Raw genomic sequence first — 23328 nt, forward strand, 5'->3', positions numbered from 1 at the left:
ATCTGATATAACATCTGCTTAAATCATAACAGCCTGTGCTTATTCAGAAAAGGCTCCAATAGCCAAGACAGCAAGAACTGTATTCTCCTTGTCTCTTTCCTCTCCTGTCCTTCCCCAGAACTCAGCACATAGAATGAAATAAGAAAAATATTATAAGGCTTTGAACAAGAAAGGACACCTTTTGCCAAATTTGATCATCTGCATATCTCAGTGTCCCAGAGGCCACATAAGTAGAAAAGCAATAGGGGGGAAAAAAATTGATTTCATAGACTGTAACGAATGCTGGGATAAACTATCCTGTAGTACTTCATATATTTTCTTTTGTCCAAATTTAGTTTCTCATAAGACCATTTTTCTTTGACTCTGAAACAGCAGTGACAATTTTTAAAATTATACATAAAACATTAAGCAAAATCATTTACTGATAAACAAACTATTTCCTTTTAAACAGCCTGAGTCTCTGCTACATGGAGAAAAATATTTCAATATAGAAGAGCATGTTCTTATATAAGAAAGGCTTGGTCCTAAATAAAAAAGATCCCTGAGACTCTACATGCAAGAGCCAACAGGAAAGCTAAGATTTGATCTGCCTTAGGAGGCAACTAAGTGCAGCTAGGACATTAATCAGCTGGTTTTACCAAATTAATGCAAAAGTGTTACTCATCTATAAAAGAAAATGCAAGTCATGGTGTCTGAAATTAAAAATAAATAAAACTAAAACAAAAACTGTAGCCATGTCAAGCCTAGTTATAGAAGAAAACAAAGAAGAAAGTATGCAAACAAGCTACGGAAAATTCTAGAGTAGTATCACAATCCTAAACCTGAAGTACTTCCCAGTTTTGAAAAACTGTAACCACAACAGGTAGTAGCATGTTACTTAGGATCTATCAAAGTGCCTCAGCATTGGTGCACTGGAAAGGAAGATTATCAGTTGGGAAATTTACTTTCCTATTGCCTTTTTAGCTTTGTGCAATTTCACTAATGATCTGATTTGGGACTGTATAGTAAGGTCTAGTAGCCAATAAATTAATTTGACTTTCAATGCTGGGATTAAAATCAAAGCAACATGAAATCCATCCAAGTCATACTTTCACCAAACTTTCTTTATACTTCCCATTTTCAGAATTGACAGCCAAAAAAATAAAAGAAGTTCACATTACTCAAAATTCTCTTCATTAAACTGCAAGCAAACAGCTGTCTAAATACCTGCCTCAGACTTGAAATCAACATTTAAACCTGGAGGTCAGACTGGCAGTGCAAAAATGGCCCAAAATGCAAAAAGCCTTCAGCAAGCTGTAGCACACACACTCCTCTCTTCAATGAAAATTTCACACTGGGTTCTCTCCATAGCAAAGGAACACAGCAGCACCTACCCTGTTTATCCCCATAAGCCATAAAGAGGAAAAGGACACGAAGACCTCATATAAACTGCAAAGGCAGATGAATTAAAAGTAACACAATAATGCAGAACAGAGGGCAGCAGTCCCCAGTGCTCCTGCTACCTACTTCTATGGATGTTTTTCCTCCAAATGCAAGTTATTACTGAAGGGATAAGCAGAGGTGACAAAGTCCTACAGGGACTCAATACTGCCATCCTCACTACTTACAATTATGTCTTAGGAATGTCTTTTTCCACCAAATAAGTTCAGTCACTCTATTGAAATACACTTCCATTTCACACTGTGTATTCAGCTTGGTAGCACTTTTGGACTTTTTTCACAGCATGGCCTCCACCTCAATAGATTCTCTTGGACAACTACTTCTTTTTGCCCAGCCTTACAAAATCATTTTTCCTCCTACTGTGATCACTCAAAGTTTAAACTGCTTATATGAAAAGGAAGCCAATGCTCCAAAAAAACCATGACATTTCTTGCCAATACGTTGAAACTTCTCCCAGTACTAGGAGGATGAAAAGAAATTTTGTGATGACTTTAGAAATTGAGACACCAAGCATCTATGTGCATTAAACTTCAGTAACAAGACACCAGGAAGTAAGCCCAAAGCTGAGCTTATATTCTCAGAGGAGTTTAAGTCATATACCTGCTTAGACCTAACAAATACATATCTACCTGCAGAAAACAGGACATAGTTTATTTAGTTTCAAGCTAACCTACGTTATTAAAAATTAAAATTGCTCATCAATATGCTTTTAAAAAATATAGGAATCTTAAGATACTTTCTCCCACTTCAGTTACTGACTTCTCAATTTATACCATTTGAATTTTAACACATGTCTACACAGAGACAGCCTGAACCTGAATTTTCAGATCCAAATGGCAGATGAAGAGAGAAGCTAAGGATTTCATATTGACAGCCATGTGCTAGGCCTCACAGTGTGCTCTAAATTCAATTGGCAGCTTTTGTAAATAGCCATAATGGCTAACAACAGAAGATGTCTAGTTCCTGTGATTCACCATTCTATTTTATACTTGTGAGGTGCCAGTTCTAAATTCTTAATTGTCAGGACATTTACACTAGAGACAACATTCTTATCTGTCAAGTCTTCTGTCAGCAAAAGATAAAGCTACATTTCACCATACCCTGTGTGATGACTGAAGTTTCTGGATGCTCAAAGCACTGATGTCAATCATAACTGAATGATGAATAGTAAGAGAAATTCTTAACATAACTGTATCCATCAGCTGTAGTTTCTCATCGTTATTGTCAAACTGCAGCAGCCCCTCCCACACCACTTCAATCTTTCCATACTGTGTAATTCTTTGTGGCAGAGAAACATCTTTTTTCTGGACCTTGCTGTTTTTTGGCACTACTGCATCATCTGTTTATATTGGTTCACATATTTGCAAGTCACAACACATACTGGGGATGATTTTAAGCAGGTAATCAAATGGGCCAGTCAGCTAAGTGAGCATGTTCTCAAGTCATGCATCTGCAATTCTTTCCACCAAATCACAACTGTGAATCCCTCTGTCCTGACACTCTTTCATGAACTCATGAAATATCCACTCCACTGTCAAATTTGACTGAACTATACAATGAGTTCAAAAACCAACACAGATGATGATGTCAAAAGACTGCACCGGAATAATACAACAAAATACAACAAAAAAAATTAATTTAAGGGAGTATTAAGAGGGAGGATGGTCACAGTCAAGAAGCACATTACCACATCATTATATAAAAAGCCACATAGCCTAAATAGGAACACTTAATTACTTGAGATTAGGAACCACAAGTGCAAATTATTTAGGTGAAAAATTCAGAACTAATCAAAGATAGTAGAAAACAGCAGAAAGCTGAGAAAGTATCAGGCCTGCTTTTGTGGGTTATCTCTTTGACTACACCAAGCAAGAAATCAATAATTTGAAATTCACCTGATTCTTTTGACTTTAAGGCCTCTTTGATTTGCTGTTTAATTTTCATTGCTTCTTCTGCAGTCAAGTCGCCTTTCTTCAGTGTCACCACTTGAGGCTGCTCATCTTCCTTGTCACTGCCATTGTCACTGTCATCATCCACAAGTGGAAGCTGCTCTCTCTGGACAAGACAGAAATAAAAGCTATTCTGATCACCACTCCAGTTGTGGGTCAATTCTTTTCAGTTTCACTTTTGCAGAAGGGTTATTGAGAAGGCATAACACAGCTGCCAGTGCCAGGCCCTCCCAAGACACCGTGTCCAAAGGACACACCAATTCCATAACTGAGACATGGCATGCAACCAGCATGGGAGTATGGGCACCTTCAACTAGAGACCAGAACAGCAGGAACTTGGAAAACAAGAAATCAATTCCTCTTCTTCACCATCTGGACTGTGCAGGCACTGTCTGCTATGCAACACTAATAAAAGCTTTAAATGTATGGGTCCAAATTTGAGCTTTCCATGCTGTACTCAAAACAGCACAAAGGGAAACATGGGTCCATGGTGGCTGGATTATTAAACCTGGCTAAGCAAATCACTGTAAGCAGCACTGACACAAGGAATATTCCTGTTTCTTGTGCATTGGGGCAGGAGAATCAATTGGGGTATTTTTTTGTTTTTAATTAAATGTTCTGTCATGGAAACCTCAGAGCAGCAACACAAAGCTTGTCAAAATTAGAGAGTCTGAAAACTTTATTTTGTATGGAAATGTATAGACAGTATTACTTTAATCTACTGAATATATACATATAAAAATAGCCTAACTTCATAAGGTATCCTGTAAAACTCTGCTTAGAGGGAAACACATGCAAAATCACATTGTAGCAGAAAAAAAATCTGTGCTTCAGGAAAGGCTGCCTTCTAACAAGCCGGCTCAGACCCTACGGTCTCTGCCCTGCCTTTCTAGCCGCCACTACGCAGTTCGTGACCACGGACCTACAGCAAGATCTTCGGGTTGGGAAGGACCTTAATGATCATCCAGTTCCAGCCCCCTGTCCGTGGACAGGACATCTCCCACTAGGCCAGGTTGCTCAGAGTCCCATCCAACCTGGCCTTGAACAGTTCCAGGGATGGGACATTCACAATGAACCCAGGCAACCTGTCTCACCACCCTCAGAGTCAAGGATTTGCTTCCGTAGATCTAACTAAATTTCCCCTCTTTCCATTAGAACTCATGTTAACTCCTTTCCCACTAATATTTCTACCGTGCTTTTAGTATGCTTTTTCCACACCGCTCCCCTCTTCCACCGCGCTGGTCTTTTAAAAGTCCGTTCGAGCTGGGGCATCACCGCTGCTCCCCCCCGTGCCCCCACAGCCCCCCGGGCACTGAGGGGCCGAAGCGGCTGCTCTGCAAGGCCACCACAGCAGCCGGGCAGTGGGTTTGATCCGCCAACACGGAAGCAAAACCAAGTCACACAGACGATTTCACTCAGTTGTAATCGAGTGACCACGGCTCCCCCTTGCATTACAAAACCCTGGAACGCTGCTTCCCCACCGCCCTCTACGCGAGGAGGCAGGGGCGGGGATGGACGCGCATCAGGACTCGGGAAGCGCCAGGAAGGAGGCGCGGCCCCTTCCCGCCCGAGGGCCACGGCGTTACCTTGGTGTCCACCGTGGGGCCCTCCCGATACCCGACCTGCCGCTTGAAGCGGCTGAGGAAGGCGGGCTCGGCCGGCCGCACGTAGGAGACCTGGTTCCTCTTGCTCATGGCCACCGAGTGCGCTTCCTGGCGGGACGCGGCCGCCCCGCCCCTCCCTTTCCGGAGCGCTCCTCTGCTCCCGGCCAATAGCGGGGAAGGAGGCGTGGGGGAACAGAGCGGGGCCGCGCCGCTGGGCGCCAAATTCAACGGTGCCGCCATTTTGGAGCGCCGGGCGGGAGTTGCCGGGGTTCGGGTGACTATGGCTGCCGGCGTGAGAGGTGAGCGGCAACGGCCGGGAAGGGGCTGGGGATGTGCCCTCGCTCCGGAGATCAGAAGGGGATTGGGGCGGCTCGGGAACTGAGAGACAGCTGCCCGGGGGAGCTGCCCTGTCCCGTGCCCTGGCGTGGGAGAACCAGTGTGGCCAGGCTGATGCCCCCGGGGGCTGATGGCTGATGCCCCGGGGAGTTCCGCCCGGCGGTGCCTGCGGGCTGGGCGCCGCCCCGGTGGTGTTTGGGCATGTGGAACTCGGCCCTTTCCCAGAATCACAAAGTAAGCTGAGTCCGAAGGGACTCACGCGGATCACCGAGTCCAGGTGTTGGCCCTGCACAGCACTGTCCCCAAGAGTCACAGCACATGCCCGAGAGCATTGTCCAGACGCTTCTTGAGCTCTGTCGCGCTGGTGCTGTGACCACTTCCCTGGGGAGCTTGCCCAGCCACCCTCTGGGTGAGGAACTTTTTTTCTAATATCCAACCCAAACCTCCCCTAACGCAACTTCAGGCTATTCCCTAGGGCTGTGCAAGTACCTATCAGTCTGATTTCAGTTTTTAAATGCACTCCTTTCTTTGATAATTTGTGCAATTGAAGAATAAATTAGTTAAATAGAAACTAAAATATTTATCAGATGTTGAGTAAGTCAAAACAGCATGTAAAAAGGTCATGCAGCGGGAGGATATCTAGGTAGTATCAATGTCAAAGAGAGGGTTAGCACCCTTGCACATCATTGTTGATTCTGCTTTTAAAGGCAATCCTCCTACAAAAAACCTAGGTGCTTTCAAAGAATTTATAAATACTTTATTTTTTTATATTTGGAGGCCTTATTTCATTGTTATTTTGCTTATTTTCTAAACGCAGTTTTGTTATTGATTTAATTTTTGGACAATATTATGTACTTTCATGTCAGGTTCATCCTTAAGTAAAAAATAAATCACTTTATCTACTATGGGGTAATATGGGCTACCTCCTTGAAATCTGAAGCTGTGCAAAATGAGGCTCACTCACAGAATCAGTGAGGTTGGAAAAGACCTCTGAGATAATGGAGTCCAACCTATGACTGACCAACTTTGGAGATTTTTATGGCTCTGGGCCTCCAAAGAGGCAAGAGCAGTTGTAGGTTGCTGTAAAGTTATTTATTTGTAGAGGAGCAGAGACAGTGCCTCAGGGGCAAAGAGTCCCAAATGTTAAAGTCCGTGCTAAAAGCTTTCAGCATAGAGACCCGAATTAAGCAGAAGCGAATCTCTGGCAGCAGCAGAAGCAGCTCATCATCACAGCTGATGATGGCAGTGAGGAGAGAGGGAGAGAGTCTCTCCCCAGTGCACGGATTTTCCCAAATAGAGATTACCCAATGAGCTAAAAACACAAACCTGAAACATTTCTTCTAAACCTATTAGAATTATAGTTCTATAGTACAAAAGTTTACACATAATTTACACATATAGCCTCTTTTATCTGAAGAATGTAAGCAATATTCTTACTATGTTTTTTTTTTTTTGTGTCTAGAACTGTATTTTTGAGCTCTCACTAAAGCTTGTTTGTGAAGCTTGTTTTTTACACTAGATTCTAAGGCATTTGCTCTTTAAGGCACTTAAGACATATTCTTACTTACTTAAAACTTAGTGTTTGCACATCTATTTCATGTATGAGTACCTTAATATACTTTATAGAGCTCTCCATTTATTTCCCTCTGTACTGCGTATAATATTTTCTATTTAAGTGGGGAATTTTGAGCAGTAATTTTATTTTAATTTTTGTGTATCTCTCTTTTCTCTTATAGATTTGCCTGACTCTTCAGTGTCTTTGTTGAACTCACCTAGGTAAAATAATACTGGCCAGTTCCTATATATTATTAATCACATTGCACAGAAAGTGCAAACAAAACCGAGCAGAACTTTGCGAGATAATTTAAAATTTTTTCTTTCAATCTTTGCCTTCATAAGACTACTGCCTTTCTCTCCTAACATCCTTACAGACTTGAAAAAAAGAGAACTCATAATAAAACTGTTGCACTGATGTGTTGGGTTCCTCTTGGAATTCTGCCACACAATAAATTTTCATTTGTCTGCTAATTCTGCAGCTGAACTCTAGAGTTTATATGAAGAAATATCCCACTAGGAGCTTCAGTCCTGTGAGGAAGCTCTAAACTAAAACAAAAAACAAAAAGGCCTCCTCCAAGTGTAAACTGTGCCACAGCTCAGAATAATGTTGTACAATAAAAGCACATTTGGCAAATTAATTTGATGTGTTATAAATCTAGTATAACATCTTCCCTTTCTCAGCCCTTTCCTCTGTCACTACCCAGCTGCACATTTCATTCATGAAGACCCTTCCCCACTTTTAAAACTGTTCTCTTGTTTCTTGTATACCAAAAGTAAAAATAGCAGTTATAACAGCTTCCTGCTAAAACTTTTGGAAAAGGATGAAGTACAGTAAATCCAAGCTTGCTATCACTTCATGTAATAATTTATTTCTTTAATATTTTATGTGTGTATTGGTATTTATGGCAGAACTCTTCAAAGCCTTAATGTAAGTTACACACAGTTACTTACTAAATGTGAGAAATGTGATTAAATTGATTAGGAATGTTTTAGATGCAGGCACTTGCTATGCTTTATTTGATTCATTGATCAAGAATTGATTATTTTTCCCCTTCTTGTGAGCAGCAAAGAAGAATGATAACAACTTTTTTGCTGGACTGTAGCAGTATCTGATCCATTGATCCATTAAAACTTCCAGGAGTAAGAAGGGTATCTCATGTTCACTATGCAGTGTGTACTTTTAGAGCTAAAGCTAGGTGCCACAGCAAAAAATTGCATGTAACTGCATGTTCTTTGTTTTTAAATCTCCCACATTTTTTACCTTTATTGATTTCATCTACAAGTAGTAGAATGATTTTCAGACAGACCTTTGTAAGACTTCATATTCTTAATCTGATGTGATTTAATGTTATCAGACAATGGATCTATTTGGAAGTAATCTAATGCATAAACATTTATTTAGTGTTGAAGGTGATGCTATCAAAGTGTTTGTAAGGGTACGTCCCCCTTCAGACAGACCTGCATTAGCTGATGGAGATCATGGCCTGTGTTTATCTGTGCTTTCATCAAATACCATCCGTCTGCATTCAAAGCCTGAGCCAAAGATCTTCACTTTTGATTATGTTGCAAATATGGAAACAACACAGGTAATAATTTCCAGAATCTCGTAACTACTCCTATTTTCACCCAAGTTTTGGCAACTACTATGCTAAGCCTTTCTAAAGATGTTTGCATTAGGTCTAATTTTTTGCAGTGGTCAGATTGGGGAATGTGTCCTTATGGTATAGAATGCTGCACTAAATTCTGCTCTCTAACAGTTTTGATGAGATTTTTTTTTTTTTAGCTATTAATTTCTTTAATTGGAGTTTGAATTAAAATTGAAGGTTTTGTTTGTAAACATTATGGCAACACCATAGTGAGAAAATAAATCTGCCTATTGAGACAAATGTATAAAAATAACTGGCAGTCAGTAGCTGATATTAAGATGTAATTTCTCAGAATATGCTGAGTTGGAAGGGACTCACAAGGATCATCAAGTTCAGCTCCTGGCCCTGCACATTTGTATTTAAGGAACTTCGGAGTTATATTTTATTTACTATATTTCCTTTCTATACTTTTGCCTTTTAAATGTATTGCTCATCTGGGGCAAGTAATACTGTAAAGAAAATCCTTCAATTTAATTTCTGTAATATGATGTTTGACATTCTGAACATAATTTTAATTCTGCTAAGACTCCCAGTTCCATTTAATTTAAGTTAAAAAAAATAGCAAAACTTCACCTGCTATAGGCTGTTATTTGTAGCTAGGCTTTTCTTGCAGATCTAAGAGAAAAATGTAAAGATAGATGAGACTAAGGTTGATTGAATGTGCCATTGTGTAGTGGCAAATGTTGAAAGCTGGATTTCATAAGTGTCCTTAGGAAATCCACAGGTACATGGCCTACTGATGGTACAAACTGCATAACATAATCAAAACCACTGGATCAATATTATCATTATTATTATTATTATGTGGAAGCTGTTTCAGTGGTGCTGAATTTTATTATTCCTCTTTGAGTTTATCATGGCATAAAATTTTTGCAAAGAGACTTATTTGTCAGAAAGACTTAGGATGTATCATTTTGTGGTGAGAATTTCAAGGGTCATGTTACTTGTCTAACCTTAAGGAATGCATCTGTTATATACTATAAAGTTATGGCATAGGAAACACTGATATAAAAGATACTTAAAACAAGTGGTGCTTTCCTTGTCCCCAGGAGTCTGTGTTCTCAGGTGCGGCTAAAAACATTGTTGAATCTTGTATGAATGGCTACAATGGAACCATCTTTGCATAGTAAGTGATTTCCCTGCAGTTACAGTCATTTCATAGCAACGGTGACATTTAAGGTGATTGTGCTAATAAGGAGCTGGGGTTTAAAAGCCAGAGCCTGCTTAGTGTTACAGTAAACTTTAAAAGTGCTTCTTTACTGCAGCACAGCATAAGGAATGTTCTTGCAATATTGTATGGTACTCTTTGCCCCTCTTCTAGAGCAGTCTGTATGTAGGTGTTATAACACCTACTTATAAGTGTTTTAACACTAAAGGCTAATAATGTGGATGTAAACCCATTTCAATCTTACTATTATTTACTTAAAAAGTAGGAATTTCATGGTACTGTTAAAGAGAGAACAAGTGCTTTTCAGCATGTCCATGGTAAAATGGAATGAAAATTGTTTTAACTTGGTATTTGGACAGCTCAACTCTTCAGTGACTCTTGGGTGCCTGTGGGAAAACTCATGAATGATAATTTTAACTTTCAGAATATTTTTAATATTCCATGACTGGTAGTATGAATATCATTATATTAACTTAGTATTTTTTCATTTTGAAAACTGAGTCAGCACTTTGGTCAGAAAATGCTGACTTAAAGGGCTAGTCTAGTAAAAACCTTGCTGAGGTTTTTTTAGGGTAGCATAGCTTTTGCAAAACTGTCAGGTCCACTTTGTGACAATATACAAATGTGGAAAAATGAAATGAAATAGCCCTGAAGTTCTGAAGTTTCTCTAGCCTGATTAATAACTACATTAGAAAAAAAAAAAAACTTTAAAAGAAAAATATGCTTGTTAAGTCAAATATGTCACTACTGCGTGACATAAAACTCTAAAGATTGACCCAAAAATTAGTTTAATGTATATATTTGAAAGCCTTCATTTTAATGCTAATGTCCCTTTCTAACAGAAATGAGGAAGAAAATGGTGGTTGATAGGGGAGACAAAACAGGATTTATCTAATGCAATTTTTTGGTAAATTTTGCTGTTCTATTTTTAAACCTTTTTAGCTGAATTCTCCGCTTGCTTTTATCTCCTTATCTTTAGTTTTAAAATTTTTTTGTTTGCTTGTTTTAAGCTTTGACTTCTTAACAGAGCAGATTAATGAAAAATAAAGCTTTATCTCATGTTTGTTTTTTTTTTTTTTTTTTAATAGTGGCCAGACTGGGTCAGGAAAAACCTTTACTATGATGGGTAAGTGTAGGAGAGATTAATCTTTCAGTGGTTTCTTAATTTTTTTTTTTTTTTTTTTTTTGGTCTTGAGATGTATTCCTCATGTCAACCATTACACTTGAGTATCACTAATTAATTTTTTTTTATATATAAAAATCTCTTTAGGACCATCTGATTCCGATAATTTCACTCACAGTCTGAGAGGTGTAATTCCACGGAGCTTTGAATACTTATTTTTTCTCATCGAGCGGGAAAAGGAGAAGGTACTTTTATTGTATTCCAGTAAATTAATGTCTCACAGTAAAGATTAGCCAAGGTTGGTAAACAGGGTGTGCAGCCCTTAAGCTACCAAGATTATTGCCATCTTGCCTCAAATGTATTAATGAGAAATGCTTACATCCAGTAATCTACCAAATCTACCAAATGATACTTTCTTCAGACACAAGTGCACTTATTTTTGAGTCTAAAAGTGCATCTAGGTTTCTGCATGTTGGTTGTAACCTGCAAAGCAGAAATGTGTAGTATGCAGAATATATATGCAATCTAATAGCTTTAGATACATGGGAAAAGAGACTTGCTGCCATACAATCACAGACTTATTAAAACGATCTGTTTATAGTGTAAATTACTGTGTTTTTCAGGCTGGCAGTGGAAAGAGTTTTCTCTGCAAATGTTCATTTATTGAAATCTACAATGAACAGATATTTGACTTGCTAGATTCTGCTTCAACTGGACTCTTTCTCAGAGAACACATCAAGAAGGGAGTCTTTGTTGATGGTGCTGTTGAACAGGTGGTGTCATCTGCTGCTGAGGCATACCAGGTATTTCTTAGCACTTTTTAATGCTGGACTATTCATCTTAAATCTCAAGTGGTAAATATTTCTCTTGGATTAAAGCATATTTTTTTATTCTTTTTTTTCTGTGATGCTTTGTCTCCATTACTTTAAAACATTGTTAAAAAGCTGGTTTAAGGCAATGCTTCCTGACTATCTTGTACCTGTGAGAAATCAATAAGGTTTTGGAGTTTGGAATACCTGAATTGCAATTACAGTAAACTTTCCCTAGTGCTTGCCCTACATATCTCTGAAATAGCCACAGAAAACTTTATTTCTGGCTGTGCAGGCTCCTTGTGTTCCAGAATTGTCCAGTTTATTTCTCCATGAATGATACACATATGCATACTACTTGTGTGACTTTATTTTTTTAATTATTTTGTGTGCTGCTACCATATACCAGTATTGGGTATGTTATGCTTTTAAACAGCAATGGCACTTTTGGAGAAAATAAGTTAATATTATAACAAGTTCTGCTACTAAGCTTGACTGTAGCTATATCTTTTTTGCTTTTAAAATACTTCTATTGGAAAACAGTGAAGAAAGTCCTTGTCCTTGAGATTTTTAAAAGCTGTTACATGGAATTGAGCCTATAGCTGCTTATGTCACCTGTATGTAAAGTACAGTCTGATACAGCTGAAATTGTGATGTCTTTTTCATGCTTAGGTGTTAACCAAAGGCTGGAGAAACCGCCGTGTAGCATCGACCTCCATGAACAGAGAATCCTCCAGATCACATGCAGTTTTCACTATCACAGTGGAATCCATGGAGAAAAACAGTGAGGTTGTTAACATTCGGTCTTCCCTACTCAACCTGGTAGACTTGGCAGGATCTGAGAGACAGAAGGACACCCATACAGAAGGACTGAGGTTAAAGGTTAGTTCTGTAGTATCTCTGGCATCTTTCCCTTTTCAGATGAAGTGCCCTGTTCCATCCACCAAATTCATTCACTCTTATTCTCCCCTCTTTTTTAGGAAGCAGGTAACATCAATCGATCACTAAGCTGCCTGGGCCAAGTAATCACAGCACTTGTTGATGTGGGCAATGGCAAACAGAGACACATTTGTTACCGGGATTCCAAGCTCACTTTTCTGCTGCGGGTAATATATATTCTCTGGATTTTATCTGCAACCTGGGATGTAGAAAAAAATATTTCATTGGGCTTTTTTGCTATAAAAAGCTGAACTCCAGTGCATTAAAGTTGTTTCAGTATTGGGCAAGTGGAAAAAAGACTGAAAAATATATTTTTAACCCAAACAGATTTCTAATCAATCTATTGCTTTCAACTGCAGGTAAATCTATTTATTCTCATAAGCTCCTACTACATATATATTTGGAAGTTTTAATGAAAAAAGAAACGATATTTTCAGTCTTATAATTTGGGAAATAATGTGTATCGAAGTGTTATATTTAGAGATGTGTTGAAACATTTGATGTGATTTCCAAAATTAGCTTATGTGTGCTTAAGATTGTCTGGTGTTAAAGGTTAGTTAAATTTAGTCTCCTACCTGAAAGCTTATAGCCTCTTTTCAAAATGAACACAAAGACAGAAGCAAAGATTTTCTGGATGTCAGCACCCACCAAAATTCTTTGAAGAGTACATGAATGTCTGTAGTTTATTTTTGAGTTATAATATAGTATTTGTATACATATAGTATTTGTTTTACAATACATTATTGTGATCAAAGCAAAAATTTCTCTCTATTCCATCCCAGTTCTATGTAGATTGATGAAACTCTGAGGAATTATGTTCTTCCAATGCAACCCAAAATACATAAAAATTGGAAGATAATTACAACTTTGTGAGCTGCTATTTTAAGTGATTATTGTGGTTATTTTATTATTTTGGTGGTTATTTTTTGAGGTGTCTATTCTGCAAAGTCCACAAACATTACCTTCACTATTAGAGAGAGAATGCCATTGAGGCTTATGGATTGTTATGTATGTGCTAGATTTTTAATCTTAAACTACAAATGCTGCCTTCTGAGATTTGAGAGATATTTGTTTAACAGCACAGAAATACCTGAAGATGTGCATGTAAAAGGGAGATGATCTTTTTATATCCTTGGTCAAGAATCTGTTGGTTTGTGATTTTGTTTGTTTAATAGTTGCAGGTAGAAGGAAGATAGGTTGGAACAAGGAACAGATGATGTTGAAAGTAGTGTGTCCGCTAATCTGCTGATTACCAAAATTATTTTTGCAGTTGTTTTTTTTCCTCTCCCTGCTGTTCAGGTGAAGAAACTATCTAATGTAGTCAGGGTTTTGAAGCCCCATATAAAATCTTTATTTACAGTCACATCCTTCATACCAACATTTAAAAATAAAATTTGAGAAACTTGCCTTCTATGTGGATATTTGTTAAACAAAAATCTTTTTACAATTTTTTCAAAATTTTACATGGTATTGTTTAGGTGATGGCTTGCTATTGTCAACAAAATCATGCAAATAAAACTAATTTCAGTGTTTTTAAATAGGATTCTCTTGGTGGTAATGCAAAAACGTGTATAATTGCAAACATTCACCCAGGATCCAAGTGTTTTGGTGAAACACTGTCCACTCTTAATTTTGCTCAGAGAGCAAAGTTGATTAAAAACAAGGTAAGAGTTATTTAATGTCTTCATTGTAGCAACAGACACTTGTCATTTAACTTAAATATCTGCAAGCAAAGTAGCTTCACTGAAGTACTCCTGTGCTTTCACTAATTTAACCTAATTAAGCTTATTCAAAAATTTGCTTCGTGTGGGGTCTTTTTTAAGACAAAATGTTTTTAAAAGGGTTTATTTGCTCTTGGTTAGGAATAAAGGACAACAGCTAGAGACTAAATAATGCTGTTAATAGCATATATTCTTTGCTTGTTCTCAGAGCACTTAATTAGAAAAGTAAAAAGTAAATCAATACTAAAAATGTAACATTTCAAAAAAATTTCTGATTCAGTGTTGTTTCTGTCAACTTGTTCTATACTAATTCTAGTGCCCAAAATGTAATTTCTTATGAGTGGGTTTTTAAAAGCATATTGGCATTTAGCTGAAACTGTCTCTGACATATATATTGCTTTGGTGATGAAAAAGATCCAGACAAAATTCTGCAGAAAATATTACATTTTTAACCTCTAATTCCATCTGAAGTGCAACTTGCTGATTTCTCAGTGCATAGAACTTTCCTTTTCCCATGCATTCTTCCTTTCCTAAGATGGAAAGAGTTCTTAGTAATTTTACTGGTTTGCAGTCTTTGAGTTTTCTCTCACCATGTACGATATTTACTTATACCTTTGCCTGATTTTTCTCCTACTTATAAAAGGCTGTAGTAAATGAAGATACACAAGGAAATGTGAGCCAGCTGCAAGCTGAGGTCAAGAAGTTGAAAGAGCAACTTGCTCAACTTACTTCAGTGCCATCTGTGTGCACTATTCCTGTATCACAAGGTAAGAGTTGGAGGTGAAGGAGAATTTGCTATTTCTGTAGCCAGAAGGTTGGAGGCATTCATTAAGTTTCTGAACAATTAGTATTTAGATACAGCAGGAGAAGCTACGACAGAAGTTAGAAAGCCTTGTATAATATAAAGCATCTGGGGTTGAGTTTTCCCAAGGAAAAATTAATTCTCTGTTAGCATACGTGTTTAACCAGTAAAAACAAGTCAGAGATGAGGTAGGAAACCAAGTCATGGTTAGTAAATATGTGAATATTGACAGAGGGCTCAGTGATAGAGTTCTGAGGGAAAACAAATGATGATGCTTAAGCACCGAGCAAGAGTTTTGAGAAGAACTTTATATATTAGAGCTGTGTTTGTTCTGTGCAGTTAAATTGTGTTTGTAATACTTAATCACAAAAATACAAAATCTGCTTTCTAGGTACTTCAGAAACATGATGGCATTTCAAAATATATTAAATCACGATAATGTAGCTATCATTCACCTATCTACTATGGTGATTAGTATTCCATAAATAGGTAGACTTGTCTGTATTAGAATATTCAGAAATGCTATTTTTAATTAATTTCTAAGTGGATTATTAAACCCTCTTAGTCCCTTGTGTGGACACTTTCCTTCCAGATTAAGCCACTAATTGTCCACATAATTCAGGCTTATTATCCTAAATTTCCTTCTCATAACTCAATCAGTCCACTTTCAATATGTACAAACTGTACTAATAATGCTAACAGTGGCTTAGTGTTATCAAATTAATTTCAGAGGGATTTTGCATTCTACAGATATGCTTAGCTGAACAGACTGATTCTTTGACTTTAATAAAAGTTCACTTCAAGGCTGTTAATGCTTGAACAAGTTTGTTAATTATGCAAATATGTAAATTAGCTCTGTTCTTTATCAGCACTTGCAGGTGACTAGGAATACTAGGAATGGTGTGCTCTGGGTATGGCACACAATCTTTGTGGAAGAATTAGACTCTTTAAAGCATTTGTTTGAGTTTGCTTTATACAATTGTTATGTTATATATGTAGCGAATCCTGGCTAAGTGGTATTTTAGTAATAAATTTGTTTCTTTGACTTCCCCTACAGATGTTGTTGACAAAGGGAAGATCAACATAAATTACATGAACAACTTTCTAGAGGCAATGTTGTTCTGGGAGAAATCAGAAGGCGAAAAGAAGGTAAGAAAGCACTGATATTTCCAAGTGCATTCAGTGTACTTTCTGCTGACAGACTAGTGAGCATATTGAAGCTGACACACTTAATGATTTTCCTTGGTTTTGAATAAAAATACTCTATCCAAAGATAACAAGGTTTGGTAACAAGGGAACTTAGTCAAATGACATTTAAGATATCATCTGTAGTGCTAAACGACAGTGGTTTAGTGGTGGACTTGGCACCAGTGGATTAATGGTTGGATTTGATGATCTGAAAAATCTTTTCCAACCAAAATAATTCCGTGTTTCTATTCTATCTTTCAAATTCTGACAAGCCATGGGATATCTTTGATAATATATTTAATTTTAAGGGTGGGGGGGGAGTTTACTGGGGTTTTCTTATTAAAAAAAAATTGAACAGAGCAAGCTTCTGTTTTACTTAATTTTGAGTGTTTTAATCAACAGTGTGCTTTTGAAGCAAATGTCCCAGTCTTCTTACTTTATTGTTCTTTGGTCATGGTGTAGTACTGAAACAGCCAAAATGGATTTTTATTTTTTCTCAGAAAATTAACTGAAACAGGGACTCTAATGATGTGTTCCTGAGGTGCCTAATAGAATACTTACTCTACTAGATTATATTGGAGTTTCTAAGTACAATTTTTGCAATATTTGGGTTCTTGGTATGAGCTGCTGCTCTCTACAAATCTACTGCAAATGATGGTCTGTATGTTCACAAAATCATTGCAGCTGAGATTCTGCATTGTTTGTCTGCCTCTGCATATGTATGTAAGATGTGCACCTTAAAAATTCACTAATCTATATATGTACTTTCTAAGAATTTATTAGAAAAAGTTGCACAGCTAGAAGAACTGTGTGCCAAGAAGGAGAAATTTGTTCAGTCCAATAAAATGATAATTAAATTTCGGGAAGACCATATTGTTCGCCTGGAGAGATTACATAAAGAAACTGGTGGAATTTTAATGCCAAAAGAGCAAGATGATCTCCTCCGTGACTTGAGGAAGGAAGTGCAGATACTTAGAGAACAGGTAAAGTCTTTGGTTTTCTTTTCTGGAACAATTTTTTTTTGAGAGACAGCTCACGTGTTGTAGTCCTGTGGTGGGTGAATATGGGTTTTTTTTATGAAAGACAGAAAAGCAGAGGATGGTGGTGGGCTCCGTTACAGAAGCATGTCAAATACATGAGATTTCCCTATGGAAGAGATATTGGCTGGGTTTAGGTTTTAGAGCTTGAGTTTGCATAAGAGGAGAGTTTAGTATGGGTGATGTCATGGTGGGAGCATGCCACAGGCCATCTGATCTGGAGTTAGGCAGAGGACCAAAGTGTCTTTTCAGCAGCTGAAGGAAGTCTCCAAATCACAAGTCCTCATTCATATGGCTGACTTTGAGCTCTATGACCTCAGTTGAAAGGGAAAGACAGACAGCAGGATGCCAACGATGCAGTGGGTTTTTGAAGGATAATACACATGCCAGATGGACATATGAAGGGTGATGTGGTCCTGTGGAGCTGTTTGAAGAACAGCTTTGGGTAGGTTTGTCTGGTAGGTATGGTGTAATTTGTGAGGCAGTTTTGAAGAAGAAAGAAACCCAAGAGAGAAGGCAAACTCTTGAAATACCATTTCCTCCAAGCACAAGTAGGGAAAAGAAGTAAATGTCTTGGCAGAGTAGCATAAATCTGCAGCTCATAATTGAGCTTCAGAGGAAAGGGAGGAGGAGAAGAAATAAAGTTTAGGACAGTCCTTTATTGCCTATAGAAACATTACTATGGCTTGCAAGGATAGCATTAAGAAAGCTGAAGTTAAAACAGAAAAGGGAGAGCAGCAAGAAAAGCATTCTACAGCTGTATTACCAGTAAAAGTGTAAATACGTAAGATGTAAACTTGCTGTCTTGAGAGCAGATTCCAAGGCAGTAAGGAAATTAACCAAAGAAAGACTGACTAGTTTTAACCACTGTGGGGAACACCTCTTTTCCTTTTCTATTACAGTTTATTTCTTATTAAAGCTAGCTAGCTATAGCATTGTCTGGAAAATAAAAACTGTTGTATAAAATATTGATTGCCACAGATGGAACGACACCCACGAATTGCAAAGTACGCCATGGAGAACCATAATCTCAGAGAGGAGAATAAAAAGCTTCGCTCTTTGCAGTCAGTTAAAAAGGCCCAAGAAATTGATGCTCAGACCATTGCAGAGCTGGAAAAAGCGTTTTTGGAAGCTTCAGCTGCAGAGAAAAGTACTGGAGGTAAAAATATGCTCATGTTTTCCAGCTAAGTATGCTTATTGTGTTTCTGCTGTGTGCAGCATATTGTTGAAAATGTCTGTCTTGATGTATTTTTGCCTTCCTCAAAGTGGTACCTGAAGACTGATAAAATAATTTTACTTAATTGTATTCATGTTGGCCTTCAAGCAGTAGGGAATTTTGATTTGCATCTTGTGAAACTCGTCTATAATCTCATTTTGTGTTCCTTAGTTATCATGAAGACTGCAGTAATATTACTGGTTTTCACGGGGACTGTTGCCAATACCTATTTTTCTCAATCTCAGTTGCTGCTGTGCTATTCAAAAGCTCACAAAAGCTTTCATTTTGGTAAAACTTTAGGTATTTGAGCTGCTGTGTGATTTCAGAGGGTCTGTGATTGTTCTTTAGGTCACCGCCTATATTCTGCCACCATGTCAGTGGAAGGCAACTCTCTGGCATCTGTGGAAAGGCTGAAAGCTCGTCTGCTACAGACCCAAGCTGAACTGGCAACTTCAAAGCAAGAATACGAAGAATTTAAAGAGCTAACCAAGTGAGACAAAACAGTATTGAAATATCTAATTAAATGGTTTTAAGTCATTCATACCGATTTTTGAAAGACTCAGATCTTGATTATACCAACTAGGCTTGTAAGAAAGGGCCAGGTTAAGAATAATGGCATGCATACATAGGGTATGTTCCTGTTGAACTCAGTTATTCCCAGACCAGGGAAAACCATCATTAAATCTGAAGGTATGTCTGCACTGCTGCAGGTTTCTTTGTCTTTTCGTGAGCCACTCTTGATAGTAGGATGCAGAAAAATGCTTCACCCTGTGCCAGGAGATGGACATACCCTTTAATTCTGGTAGCCACCTGATTAACAGCCCTGGGAGAGTTTGGCTTAGTTTCTAAGTAGAGCAAATGTTTTTCAGTAACTGGAACATTACAGGTGGAAGCAGTGACAGGAAGTAGGATTTGATGGGGTAGGGGAGAATGAGAGGGGTATTTGGAGGTTTTGTTTGTTTTGGAGGTTTGTTTGTGTTTTGTAAAAACAGTAGTTTTTAATATAATCACTCAAAGTCTGCAAGTTTGAGTCACCATAAATGTAGAATCCAAGCACCCTAGAAAACTCTGGCTGACCTGTTGGTTAATTTTTTATCTCAATTTCAAAGAGTTTTAAGAAGGCAATAAAACTGATCTTGAGACTTGTTATGGGAACAAAGGTTTAATTCAAATGAGAACAAAGTCATGGTAGTACATTTATATCAATTTGCTTTGGCATCTAAACATGAGGTAAGGGTCTACTTTGCCCTTATTAATGTAGTAAAGTATTTACTGTCATTGATCTTCTGGAGGGCAGCACAAGATAATGGGAATGGCCTCACTAATACCTTCAGTATTCATATGCATGTGAATAATACATTACTTCACTTGATTAGCTCCATTTCTGAAAAATTCAGATCTTGTAACTGCAGCTAGAAGAGAAACAGAATTTCCAGCAAATGTAATGCTTGTTTCTAGTTTCTGAGTAACTAAAATTTTCCATACATGTGTAACCATATGCTGTAACTGAATAAAAGTAGAGTAAAATAGCAATTTCGCAAAACAACGTATGCTAATTTTTCTGCTGTCCAATTGCAGTCACAACTAAGATTCTGCTCTGTTCCCTAAGTTTTGCTGGAGATGCCGAGAGCATGAGGGGAAAATAATTGCATTAAAATTCCGAGAGATTAAATAGTTTCCATTTGTCTATAGATTTTGACCTCACCATTATGACAGTAATGGCAATTATTACAGTAACAGCATGTAGCTCTGCAAAATACTTAGTGAAAATTATTTCGAAATTTCTGCTCAACTGATGGATTTCAGTTCAAGTACTCTTAGAGGGCAAAATAATCTTAATGGAGCAGCACTTTCAAAAAAAAATAAAGTCTTTAAAGGATTTTCTTTAATCCTCACAAGCTCCAGTTCATACTTCTCATATAACTGGATAACATTTTTTAAGCTTAAAACCATATCTGTATGAGTGATACCACTTTCTCATAAAAGGAACTACAGAGCTCTCAGCTTATTTCTTACCATGTAATGGGTTTTCTTTTCTGACATGTTTAGTTATCCATCTGCTTGCTTCATTATGCAGGCACAAATAAGCTGCTTAGCTTTTTAATTTTTTATACGTTATTTTAACTTTTTAATGCAGCAGTGGTGGCTTTCTTAAAATAATGCATTTCAGTGTTTGGGTAAAAGTTCAGCTGCAGTTTTCTCATTGGCAATACTGCAGCTTACCCTTCCTGATAGGAAGGTATACTCATGGGGTAGTTCTCACAGTAGCAAAATACTTTCTAAACAGGAAAAAACAGATGGAACTGGAATCAGAGCTTCAATCCCTTCAAAAAGCAAACCAGCATCTTGAAAACATTTTGGAGGCAACCAAAGCACACAAGCGCCAAGAAGTCGCTCAGCTACAGAAGATACACAGAGAAAATCTTAAGGTATGAGAATAAGTTTATTGAAGGCCATACATACTTACTTCTGAGTTGTACAAGAGTACAGGCTGTTATTTGTGTGATCCCTTAGCCTAACTAATTTTCTGGAATGTTCTCCATATGTGATAAAGCAAATAGGCTACTTTTTGTTCAGGTGTATTAACTGAATGACTGCTACTGTCATCAGACCAAAAATCTGAAGAATTAATAGTAGTTCAGAACTAGCCACTTTAAGCATTTTGTTTCATTATTCTGCTTGTAGAATTAAAAAATACAATACCTGACAAAGTTTGAATTTCATTTTACAGTTAAAATAAAGACTGCTTTGTAATCTTTGTAACAGAGCATAACAACTCCAACTAAAGCTTACCAGCTGAGGTCTCGCCTTGTGCCACGAATAAGCCCAGACTATCATTTTGAAGATTTTCAGCGTTCTGAAGAGATGATGGATGACATTCTAAAAGAGCCAGTTCCTCCAGAGATGAGTGAGCAAGCATGTGAAGCCATTGCTGAGGAGCTCAGAGTGGCACAGGTGAATATTCTGAATAAAAAGTGAAGTGTGTGTGCAGCTTCATAATAAAGCAGGCTTTGCCATGAAGTACTTCCCCTGCACCAAATGCATTTGAATTTGCATGGAAAACCAAAGCCCCTCATTAATCCTTAACACTAAACAGTTTTCTATGCATTATACTTGAAAGAGAATTTACAACAAAACTACTGGCACTGAGTTGAGGGTTGAATATCATAAGTAGTTTATTGCAGGACGTTGATACTTTTCTGTGTTTAGACCTGAACTTGTCTCTGAGGAGTCCTCTTTATAAGTTGACAGCTACATTTGGAACAATACACAAGCATAATATATAATACTGCATTATTTGAAGAAACAAGCCAAATAATGCTTATCCACCGTTATCATTGTCTTGGATATTTTCCGCTGGGAAGGTCTTTTCTCACATAGAAGAGCACTACAAATTTATGTGAACTACTCTAGAACCTGGAACTAACTTCAGTGCATGTAAAACCCTGGCACAATAGCCAAAACCCCTCTTTGATGCTTACCATAGTGCAGAGATCCTTTAATTAAGTGTATGTTTTGAATAATTTCTTTTTAAAGCCTTATTTTTCCAAGGTAAACATGTCTGAAAACTGAGTGTTTCTTGGATTCAGTCCTTGTATTCACTGATGGATTTTCTTGTGTTTTGGCAGTTAAGTTAGAAATAGGAGAAATCAGATACTTAGGATAACAGTTTATTTTTGAATGTTCTGTTTTCTGTTGGTTCAGGTCATAAAAATAGAAACTTGTTGACTTTTTATATTTAATATGCACAGTCTGGTATATGGCATGTGGAAAAACGTGCAAGATGGGTGCTCTAATTTTGAGTGTCTGTTGTGTCACAGGAGCAAATGAGCACAATGCAGACAAAGCTGGATGAAGAGGAAAGCAAGAATATAAAACTCCAGCAACACATTAATAAACTGGAGCATCACTCTGCACAAATACAGGAGGTGAGATAACAATGTCATATAGAGCTCATGTACTATCATAGAGTCATACTGCTGTGTTTTCTGGTGAGATCATGTAATGTTACTTGCATTTTGACAAATTTATGTGGCGTCATAACTTAGGGCTATGCAGGAAGACAGGAACTTAAAATCATGTAATAGTTTGGTTTGGTTTAAAGGTCATCTAATCCAACCCTTCTGGAGCTGGAGTAAGCAGAGAAGGTTCATTTAACATAACACTGCAGTTTTGAATTTGTTTTTGGTGTTTTAAATCTTGTGAACCGAGCCTGCTTGAGCTTAAATATAAGCTTGTGTTTGGGTTTGGCCAACTTCATTATTTCTGGAAAACAACTATAGTAACAGGGAAATCTTAAACTTTGGAATGCCAAAAATATTAATCTCGGTTGGAACTACCTATATTTGCAAGTCTTGCTTAATGGCTAGGGTTGATTTATTATAGAAAAGGAGATAAGGCCTGTATTCTTTCCAGATCAGTCTTACTTCTGATATCTGTGGGTTACTTTTAAATGAACTTTTCAGATAAGGTAATATCTTCAGTTATATAAATTATTTTTTTCTTGGACTTTTGAGGGATTTCAGAGTCACCAAATACTGAATTTAAAGAAAAATGTATTGATAATCAGTTGATGAAATGCTTTAATCCATCATTACATTACTGTTAGTGTGTGACTTATCCACTCCTACACTTCCTTCTATTTAAGAAATTTTACTCTGTTTTTTTTCAAGCTTCTTTCATCTGAAAGGAATGACTGGAGTAAAGAACGCCAGGAACTCCTTGAACACACGAAATCACTTGAAAAGCAGCTTCAAGAAAGTCAAAACAATGCTGATCGTAAGTCTTTGTAA

General features: G+C 37.5%; 2 protein-coding genes across 12 annotated transcripts in view; one reads left to right on the forward strand and one right to left on the reverse strand.

Annotated features, from left to right (window-relative positions):
• Positions 1 to 5108, reverse strand: part of KIAA1143 — a 92988-nt gene extending 87880 nt beyond the window's left edge. For all 9 annotated transcript variants that reach the window (XM_079302695.1, XM_079302693.1, XM_079302691.1 and 6 more), the window contains exons 1-2: positions 4976 to 5108; positions 3336 to 3495 (exon numbers count right to left, since the gene is read on the reverse strand). In XM_079302695.1, coding sequence (XP_079158821.1) covers positions 3336 to 3495; positions 4976 to 5083 — 268 coding nt within the window. In that variant the 5' untranslated portion in view covers positions 5084 to 5108. The remainder of the gene's footprint in view (positions 1 to 3335; positions 3496 to 4975) is intronic.
• The window catches only part of KIF15 (kinesin family member 15), a gene marked incomplete at its 5' end in the record, with an annotated part of 49616 nt that continues 31369 nt past the window's right edge, over positions 5082 to 23328 (forward strand). For all 3 annotated transcript variants that reach the window (XM_079302564.1, XM_079302565.1, XM_079302566.1), the window contains 19 exons: positions 5082 to 5292; positions 7066 to 7105; positions 8289 to 8472; positions 9582 to 9658; positions 10789 to 10826; positions 10971 to 11068; positions 11447 to 11626; positions 12305 to 12514; positions 12613 to 12738; positions 14113 to 14235; positions 14936 to 15059; positions 16152 to 16243; positions 17056 to 17265; positions 18301 to 18478; positions 18884 to 19025; positions 20823 to 20964; positions 21302 to 21490; positions 22357 to 22464; positions 23209 to 23314. In XM_079302564.1, the coding sequence (XP_079158690.1) occupies positions 5082 to 5292; positions 7066 to 7105; positions 8289 to 8472; positions 9582 to 9658; positions 10789 to 10826; positions 10971 to 11068; positions 11447 to 11626; positions 12305 to 12514; positions 12613 to 12738; positions 14113 to 14235; positions 14936 to 15059; positions 16152 to 16243; positions 17056 to 17265; positions 18301 to 18478; positions 18884 to 19025; positions 20823 to 20964; positions 21302 to 21490; positions 22357 to 22464; positions 23209 to 23314 (2578 nt within the window). The remainder of the gene's footprint in view (positions 5293 to 7065; positions 7106 to 8288; positions 8473 to 9581; positions 9659 to 10788; positions 10827 to 10970; positions 11069 to 11446; positions 11627 to 12304; positions 12515 to 12612; positions 12739 to 14112; positions 14236 to 14935; positions 15060 to 16151; positions 16244 to 17055; positions 17266 to 18300; positions 18479 to 18883; positions 19026 to 20822; positions 20965 to 21301; positions 21491 to 22356; positions 22465 to 23208; positions 23315 to 23328) is intronic.

This window comes from Erithacus rubecula, assembly GCF_903797595.1.
Source record: "Erithacus rubecula genome assembly, chromosome: 3".
In the NCBI taxonomy this organism is placed as follows: Eukaryota; Metazoa; Chordata; class Aves; order Passeriformes; family Muscicapidae; genus Erithacus; species Erithacus rubecula.